We start from the raw sequence: 9445 nt of genomic DNA on the forward strand, positions 1-9445 counted from the left end.
AGCATGTCATCACACTGACACTGACTCTCATGAAAGCTGCAAGTGCTGAAAACACAAGGGAGTTTGGAAAGTGACTAGGCAGTTTTCAGAAGACCAGCAGGAACATTTTAGATGTGAATACAGCCTCAGAATCAGAAATCAAACAAACAACAACCAATTTATATGTACTCAGAAGGGAGGAACCTGCCTTGAGTTTGAGTTTGGGTTTTATTTCTCCTCGTATCAGCTCATAAAACACACTGGAGAAATGATGGGCTAGAAAACAATATGAAGTTCTTCATGCTGAGCAGGTTACATGGTGGCAACCTTGACTGGAGATTTTATCATTGAGTGGCCCAGTAAAGTGGCATAGTACATAGAATCACAGAATGGGTTAGCTTGGAAGGGACCTTAGAGATCTTCTACTCCAACCTCCCCACCGTGGGCAGGGATGCCTCTATAGAAGTACCAGTAGAGATTAAGCTCTGCCATGAATCACCTGGATAAAAATAGGTAGGTATGTGAAGCGCAGTCCCAAAACAAGTCCTAGACAGGATGAAAGGAGTCTAGTGATAATGATGAAAGTAGAGAACATAGTTTTCAAAGCATCATCTTTTGCAGTGATAAGCAGAGAGGATGCTTCTGGCACAGGATTTCCAAGACAAGTTGCCATGCAGGATTGAAGTTACTCAAATGAATAACAGAATGGGAAAGGCAAATGAGAAAAAATAGCAAAGTAATAAGGAAAAATAAATTAATGAAGATGAGCACTATGGGACAGAAGAAAAGGATTTCTGAGCAGTGGAAGAAGAGGTAACATAGGCAGCAGTAAAGGGAAATTACAGAATAATTAGTAATAGTACAGTAAGGGAACAGGGGGAAACTTGGCAGAGCCAGAGCTGTATGACAGGGGCAAGAGATGGGCCTAGGAGCGAATAAATGAAGCAAGTGGAGAGCAGAGAAAGTCAGGGACAAGGAAAGAAATACAGCAGAGTTGGAGAAGAGGTAGAATGTTGAAGTAGGGAAGGAAAAGGAGGGAAAGGAAAGGAGGGAAAGAAAAGGAGGGAAAGGAAAGGAGGGAAAGGAAAGGAGGGAAAGGAAAGGAGGGAAAGGAAAGGAGGGAAAGGAAAGGAGGGAAAGGAAAGGAGGGAAAGGAAAGGAGGGAAAGGAAAGGAGGGAAAGGAAAGGAGGGAAAGGAAAGGAGGGAAAGGAAAGGAGGGAAAGGAAAGGAGGGAAAGGAAAGGAGGGAAAGGAAAGGAGGGAAAGGAAAGGAGGGAAAGGAAAGGAGGGAAAGGAAAGGAGGGAAAGGAAAGGAGGGGAAAGAAAGGAGGGGAAAGAAAGGAGGGGAAAGAAAGGAGGGGAAAGAAAGGAGGAAAAGGAAAGGAGGGAAAGAAATGAAGGTGAAAGGAGGAAAGGGAAAGACAAGTAAACCACAGGAGAGGTGAAGAAACTCTGGTTGCATTGTCCTCAAGTCCACACTGGGTCTCTTGCTGCTCTCCTCAGGCCCAGCACTGCTGGTCAAAATGGTGTGAAGCCACAATGCAAACTGCTGATGCTAAAAAGCAGTGCCTTGGGAGCCAGGGTTGCTCAGTGCTCCACTGGATCTGGTTCCCTGCTGATAACATGCTCCTCAGGGTAGTGCTTTCAGTGGGCATTTTACAGGCTTATCATGCACTTTGAAGATCTGATCTAAAGGCAGCTTGCATTAGTGAGCTTTGTTCATGCAAATAAATGCTTTCAGGGTCAATCCTGAAGATAAGATACAAGAGTAAAACTCCAGGACAAGAGAAAATGGCTTAAGGACTGCTGGGAGGTAAAGGAAGAAGTCCTGTTAAGGATGAATTTCTAAGTCCAGAGAAAGCATTAAGAGGGCAAGAAAACAGTGTAAGAGTGTGTAAGAGACAGCCATGGTGAGGGTACCAGGACAGCTGTGTGTGGTTTACAGTGTGCAGACAGCTCTCACACAGTGTGGCCAAGGTATGGAGGAGCTGGCAATACAGAAGTCTAACCCAGATTCAACAAAAGCAAGGAAAGATAACTGTGATGCCAAGCCTTTGAGAAAGGACCAGAAAGGAATCATGGCCATAATGATGCAGGGTGTATCCTATGACTTAGGAAGAGGATCACTAATTGCAATAACATCTGAAAATGTCATAAAGAGAAAGATCTTGGGCCATGAGAGAGACTCTGTGACAACAACCCCAAGGGCTTATTGTAGAGGATGTCATTCAACTGCTGTAAAAGAGAGCTCTCACTGACAGACACATGGCCAGGGAGCTGTAGAGGACAGAAAATGATTTGCTATTTGGAGACCAGAGTGAAGCAAAATGATTATTACATGGCCAGGGAATGGTAGGGACATCACTAAGAACAGGAAACAAATCTCCTAGCTAAGATTAAACAAACATGATCCATAGATCTTGTACAGTGAAATCTCTTATGCTGAGAGTTGTTTGTCTGAAAGGTGGTTGTAGTACTGTCCAGGGAGATTTTAGTGCTAAAAGAGATTTCTTTCACAGCAGTTAGCTCTGGCAGAGCAACCTGGGCTCAGCTCCAGGCTTGTTCTTTTCCTATTGCTCATCCTCTCTAGCAGATTCTGCAAGTCTAATTAGCAACACAAGCTTTGGCCCTTTTGTTGTGACCTTTACTGACCCTTTGTATACTTCCAGTGACCACCATGCAGCCTGGTGGCTTTCCAAGAGCCTGAGCAGCTGGGAGAACAGCACACATCCCTCTTGTTGGTGCTCCAGATCTCAGCTCCCTTCTGCAGGGGTTTTGGCACCATGGCTTTAACAGGAGTATAAAGCCTTGCAAACCCTGCAGGATTTGCACAGGGCTGACTGCAAACTGTGAACAGGTCTGCAAGGTGAGAAAGGTTTTATTTTTACACTGCTGCTCTTTGAAGTTAAATTCCTTTGAGGTGATTTGTCCTGGAGATTAGCAAAAATAAGTAGTGGAATCTTTGACAGGCACAGAAACGTTTTTACAGTGAATTACAATATGGGAGGGCTCTGTAACAGGTCCCATTCCACAAAGCTATCTACTTTGCTGCTTTTGCTGTGACTGCCTGCATACTTGGACCTGCACTTCTTTGACATTTGCTTGTCACACAATGCCCCATGCCCCCAAAACCTCACCAGCTTTATTCAAGGAATTATTTGGGACCTTTTGCAGAATTCCTGTCATGCACCTGTCATGTGGTGTGTGAACTCTCCTGGGAAAACCCGTGCCTATCTGCTCACCCTTCTTCAAGGCTCTTTTGCCTGGGGCTGGAATGGCTGCCTTGGGGTACCTGCGGTGCCGAAAATTGTGACGGGAAAGGTGTCTGACCCTGCAGGCTCCCCCTCCACCCTCCCCATTCACACCATCCACCGTTCCAGCAGGAGTGCAAGGCTGAGTTGGATTTGAGAAGGTGGAAGGACAAGCCCAGGGACTGAAAATTGCAGAGCAAATGTCTAGTTTTAATTTGAAAGCAGAGTTCAGAGCAAGTGAGTCTCCTTGGAAGAAACTAACACTTGCAGAGCAGCACCGTGCATAGAAGGAAGCTAAAAGCCTGTGTATTGCCTCCATCAGCTGCACCATGGCAATCAGGACCAAAGTTGGACATGTCTGCCAGGGCCAGCAGGATGCTGGCAGCACACCCAAGGTGGCAGTTCTCTACTGCAGGTGCCTGCACTGCCTGCCAACACCGGTGGCTGGCACTGAGCCCTGGTGGTAAGGCAAGCAGATGGTCTGGTGCCCCTGAAGGACTTCTGGAGGCTAGGGAGCCCATGGATGCAAATTAAGCCCCCCTGAGCATCCTGTGGTGGCTTGGAGCCAGCCTTTTCCACTCCAAATAGACTTCCTCATCAATCTGCACTGAGGCTTGTGGCTCTCTTTAGAAGGTAAAGGCTGCAGCTAAGTGATGGATTTCCATTCTGGTCCTTACCACAAGTCTTGTAGAGCAAGAGATAACATTGCTCAGAGAGGACCAATAAAGCAAATCACTGTAACACTTCTGCATAACAGGTATTTAGGGGTGATTGTTAAAGGGAGGGGAAGCAGGCCAGTAACAAAATGTTCAAGAGCTATCTTCACTGCAAGCTTTTTCTGACACTGTATGGCATCCCTTCCTTGCTCTGTTTTTCTTCCAGGACCTAAATCTGCCATGGAAAAAAGCATTGACTGAAACACAAAGGAACTGTACCTACTTCAAAACTGGTTTATATGGCCAGCATCTTAATGTATAGGAACCCACACATAAGAGCAAAGAGGACTGGCTGCACCTTTAAGAAGAGGTGTCTTGTCATACAGAGATACCTGCTCATCTTAGTCAAACATGATTTCCCACTGCAGGGATGCAATGGAGATCATGACCACAATCCCAGCAGGCCACCAGAAGTAGCTCTGTATACAGAGCACCTATATGAGGACTGTACAAATATTGCGTCTCATCCTGACCAAGCATTGAAGGGTCAGAGGAAAACAAGCAAATGACCAAGTGAAAGCTTGGGAAGTGTTCTACATTGAAAAATACAAACTTAACAGAATCATATCATAGAATCAGTCAGGGTTGGAAGGGACCACAAGGATCATCTAGTTCCAACCCCCCTGCCATGGGCAGGGACACCTCACTTCTGACTATACCCAAGTAGAGATGGAAAAGGGGCTTGATCCACCTGTAAATAGCTGGATGGAGAAGAGGAGGCTCATGGGAGACCATATTGCTGTCTACAGCTACCTGAAGGGAGGTTGTAGCCAGGTGGGGGTTGGTCTCTTCTCCCAGGCAACCAGCAACAGAACAAGAGGACAGAGTCTCAAGCCGTGCAGGGGGAAGTTTAGGCTTGATCTCATAAAGAAGTTCTTCACAGAGAGAGTGATTGCCCCTTGGAATGGGCTGCCCAGGGAGGTGGTGGGGTCAGCATCCCTGGAGGTGTTTAAGAAAAGACTGGATGAGGCATTTAGTGCCATGGTCCAGTTGAGTAGTTAGGCTTGGGTCATCAGTTGGACTTGATGGTCTTGGAGGGCTCTTCCAACCTGACTGATTCTGTATCTGACATACCTTATTGAATACAAAGTAGCACAGAGGCAAATGGAAGCTGATATTAAACAAGACTTGCAGTCCTGCTCTGACACTGCAGGCAATTATCATAAACTGGGGGCTCAGTGTACAATTCATGCAGAAGGCTGCACTGTTTGTGCTTAGGGGGAAACCAGACAGATGACCATAATCACCCTTTCTTACCTTACAAATTGTAAGTCTGCTAAAACTGTTTGTCTCTCACAGCCTGTCTCATCAAAGGGGAAAGTGAGCACTGAACTAGGCACCAAGCTGCTGGTGGACTTATCTGCAGTCACATGCCAGCTTTGCCACGCTCTCACTATCAGCCTGTTCAGCATCAGTACTGCTCTACTGAGGCAGAAGTAGGGCAGAGATGACCTCCCAGGCCAGCACAGGCACACTGGGAGTGCAGTGAATCCTGCTTCTCAGAGCTGTGACTCTTCAGGGCTTTCTGATGGGCTTCTCCTGGCACAAGCACCTCACACTAGATCAGGTTGCTCAGAGTCACATCCAGCCTGGCCTTAAAAAATTCCAGGGATGAGGCTTCCACCACCTTCCTGGGCAGCCTGTTCCAGTGTTTCACCACCCTCATGGTGAAGAATTTCTTCCTAACATCCAATCTGAATAGACCCATTTCTATTTTTGTTCCATTCCCCCTAGTCCTGTCATTACCTGAGACCCTAAAAAGTCCCTCACCAGCTTTCTTGCAGGCCCCCTTCAGATACTGGAAGGACACAATAAGGTCTCCTTGGAACTTTCTCTTCTCCAGACTGAACAGCCACAAGCTGCTCATTCCTCTATTTTGCCACAGCCAGCATGTCACCTCCACTGCCGCTGTCATGAAGCCCCAGCAAAATCAGAGGGTTTGTGGCTGTCTTGCATTAGTACTGTCTCTGGTAACACATCCCCTGGGGTCTGATCATAAGCAAAGCCACTGCATCCATTTTGGCAGTTATACCTCCACGAAGGCGACGTCACTGCCAAAGCTATTTCCTATGTATAAAATGGCTCATGGGCTCCCAAGTGCCAGCCAGGACACTGCAGTCACACTGTAGCGTAGCCCTGACTTGCTACCAGAAGATAAACAAACCAAAAACCCCACTGAACCTTGCAACCCTTCCACCTCTCAGTCATTTTTCATGAAGGCTAATAGGAGTGGATTGAATTCCTCAGGGCTGTGAGATTCCTGCATTTCCATCCCCATACACTCTATGATACTGATAGTCATTACAGAAAAGTCATTACAGTGGCTAAAGCAAAGCAGAAATCACATAGATTCACTCTGTCTCAAGCAGAAGTACACAACATTTGTACACAAAAGTGTCATCTATACTCTTCAAAAAGCCTCAAAGGATTCTTTTTCCCCTCCAATTCTGAGCCAGAGTATAAAATTCCTCATGCAAAGTCCCAAACATTCCCTAAATAGAAGATAAGGAAACACAACTCAGTTGTAACAAAACAGCTTCCACAACAAAAAACAACTCCTAAAATAGCTGTCTCCAAGAGAGTGGAAGAAAAATATTCCCCAGTCTTTTTGCAAGAGGAAGAGGAGGATAGCCAGCACTTTAGATCATTTTTAGTGTCTTAATTCAATACAGCGAATGCCTTTTCAGCTTCCTCTGATCCCTCACTCTTGGAGTGTGCAGAGACTCACATTTGCCTCTCAAAAGCTCTCTAAAACAGCTGGTTTAGGATCAATGAAATAAATTCTGAATGCTTTCATCTGAGCTCTCGAGACAATCTGATCTGCAGCCAATGCAACAGTCCCCATGGACCTAAATTTCCTCCTGATTTTCAGGTGAATATTCTACCAGATTTTAACCACGAGAAATGAAAGCAAAGGCTTCTTTTTTATTGCTCCCTTTCAAACTCTGGGATACCTCACCCCCCACCCCCCACCCTTTTTTTTTTTTCTTTTCTGGGGGGAAAGCAATGATTTTTTTTTTTTTTACTGTTGAAAATGCATTAAAACTTATTCATTGGCAAAAAAAAAAACCCCAAACAACCAACCAACAACACAAAATACTTTCGACTGAGAAATCACAATCTGCAACTGCAAACTCTAATTATCTATTAGCCATTGCATCTGCAGCTGAAACATTGCATTTGTCCAGACTGTAGCTATTTGAATGTATATGTGTGTAGATAGAGAGATAGATAGATAGATAGATAGATGGATAGATGGATGGATAGATGGATGGATAGATAGATATAAAAACAACAGTGAGACTCACCTGCCTTTTTTGTATACCTCATGTATTTCTTTTCCTTGTCGGTGGACTCTGCATTCAGTGCACAAAACCCATCCCCACAACAGGAGGAAGATGCTAAAATGCATTTTTGGGACAGTCAACATGTTACCTGACGCTTCTGTATCCAGAAATAGTCCATGCAAGAAGAAGAAGAAGAAGGAGGAAATCCAAATGTTCCTCTTTTTAAGACATTATCGGTCTGATCGTTACTGGAAGGATGTTTACTCATACAAAAAATCATCCTGCAGTATTTAATCTGGACAGTGGGGAAAGCAATTTCCACTAAACCTATAAATCCCTCTACGTCAGCTGGCAGGGATTTTCTAGCAGGGTTGAATTCACATCGTCTCAGAGAACAATTATATTGGGGTCCCAACAGGATATTTCATTAATTGGTTTAAATTGAATCCTTTTCAAGTACCTGTGGGATATGGCATATATGGGATGTCTCTCTCTCTAGAGAGAGAGATGTATTTCTGCCTGGTCAACCAAAATAGTGCAGCTGGTCAGGCAGGTGTTATTAGTCATTCTTTAATCACCAAACTTATCTGAATAGCAGTGGTGTTTGTTGCAGGCATTGCAATAGATTGAGAAGCACTAAGCAACCAGTACCAGAACAAGAGGACGCAGTCTCAGGCTGTGCCGGGGGAGGTTTAGGCTGGAGGTTAGGAGGAAGTTTTACACAGAGAGAGTGATTGCCCATTGGAATGGGCTGCCCGAGGAGGTGGTGGAGTCACCATCACTGGAGGTGTTCAGGAGGAGACTTGATTAGGGTGCTTGGTTGCATGGTTTAGTTGATTAGGTGGTGTTGGATGATAGGTTGGACGCGATGATCTTGAAGGTCTCTTCCAACCTGGTCTGGTCTATCCTATCCTATCCTATCCTATCCTATCCTATCCTATCCTATCCTATCCTATCCTATCCTATCCTATCCTATCCTATCCTAATAAACATGTGTCAGTTTCCAGGAAAAAAATGCTAGTTGCTGTTCAATTCTGCAAGCAGTATTTTGGTCCTGTGTGGATTTCTACATGACAGCAGAGCAGCTGCAGGAGAGCTCTGGGGGCCGGTGTGCTAGGTCCCATGTGGTTGACAAAACTATAGAGTCATAGAATGGTCCAGGCTGGAAGGACCCTCCAAAGGTCATCCAGTCCATCCTTCCCTCAGTCAGCAGGGACATCCCAAACTAGACCAGGCTGCCCAGGGCCTTGTCAAGCCTCACCTTGAATATCTCCAGGGAAGGGGCCAATCTTCCTTGGGTCAAATCCTCATTGATGCTCATAAAGAAAATAAACCAGCATGGGCAGAAATCTGTGATGGAGCCAAACACATTGCCCATCTCTTTGGAGCTCACCTCCTCTCTGCATAACCCAAGACTCTGTGTTTCCTCTCCTCTGCACCCCACCCCCCCAAAGGCCTTACAACTTTGGTCCCACCTGTGCCCTATCATGGAGGCATGGCCCTGTGGTCTGCAGACACCACCAGTCTTGTGAGGTATTTAGGAAGAGACTGGATGGGGTGCTTGGTGCCATGGTTTAGTTGATTAGGTGGTGTTGGGTGATAGGTTGGACTCGATGCTCCCGAAGGTCTCTTCCAACCTGGTTAATTCTATTCCATTCTTTGCTGACAAGGTTCTTCTTCCTCTGCCTGTTACCCATGGATTTCTATTTCAGAGCCATTTGTCAAGTTGCCCATCTCTGTCCATGAAAGTCCTTTCTGAAATCCCTGAGGACCACATTTCTAACCTGACCTGAGCTGCCATGCCTTTATTGACTTCATTAACGCTGCCTCAGGACCCTACAGGAAAACACATCAAAAGCCACTGAAATTCCATTCCATCAACCAAGATTCAATTTAATGATTTGCTGGGCTAAAACATTTCCTGCACAGAGTCACTCTGGCTTCAAGAGGTGAGCAGTCACCAGCAGTTTGTGGCAGTGGTTAATCACTCTTTCTGTTCAAAGAATTTGTACTCATCTTATCTTTGATAATTACCTGCATTCAGTTTCCACTGATTCACATCTCCTCCAGGAAAATAAAGAGTACCTTAGAAAGCTGTTCCTTTCACCTCTGGTGACAGCAGATATACTCTTCTCAGTCTTTGCAATAATCTGTATCAGGGGTCGTTTATGATGTCTTTCAAAGGAACTTTTTCTTCTCTTTGAAATGCATT

General features: G+C 45.3%; 1 protein-coding gene across 1 annotated transcript in view; it reads right to left on the reverse strand.

Annotated features, from left to right (window-relative positions):
• GABRR1 (gamma-aminobutyric acid type A receptor subunit rho1) overlaps positions 1–7430 on the reverse strand; it is a 44202-nt gene extending 36772 nt beyond the window's left edge. The window contains exon 1 of the mRNA XM_054162577.1: positions 7255–7430. Coding sequence (XP_054018552.1) covers positions 7255–7376 — 122 coding nt within the window. The 5' untranslated portion in view covers positions 7377–7430. The remainder of the gene's footprint in view (positions 1–7254) is intronic.
• Between the last annotated feature and the right edge of the window lie 2015 nt (positions 7431–9445).

The sequence above is a fragment of the Dryobates pubescens genome, chromosome 6 (assembly GCF_014839835.1).
Source record: "Dryobates pubescens isolate bDryPub1 chromosome 6, bDryPub1.pri, whole genome shotgun sequence".
In the NCBI taxonomy this organism is placed as follows: domain Eukaryota; kingdom Metazoa; phylum Chordata; class Aves; order Piciformes; family Picidae; genus Dryobates; species Dryobates pubescens.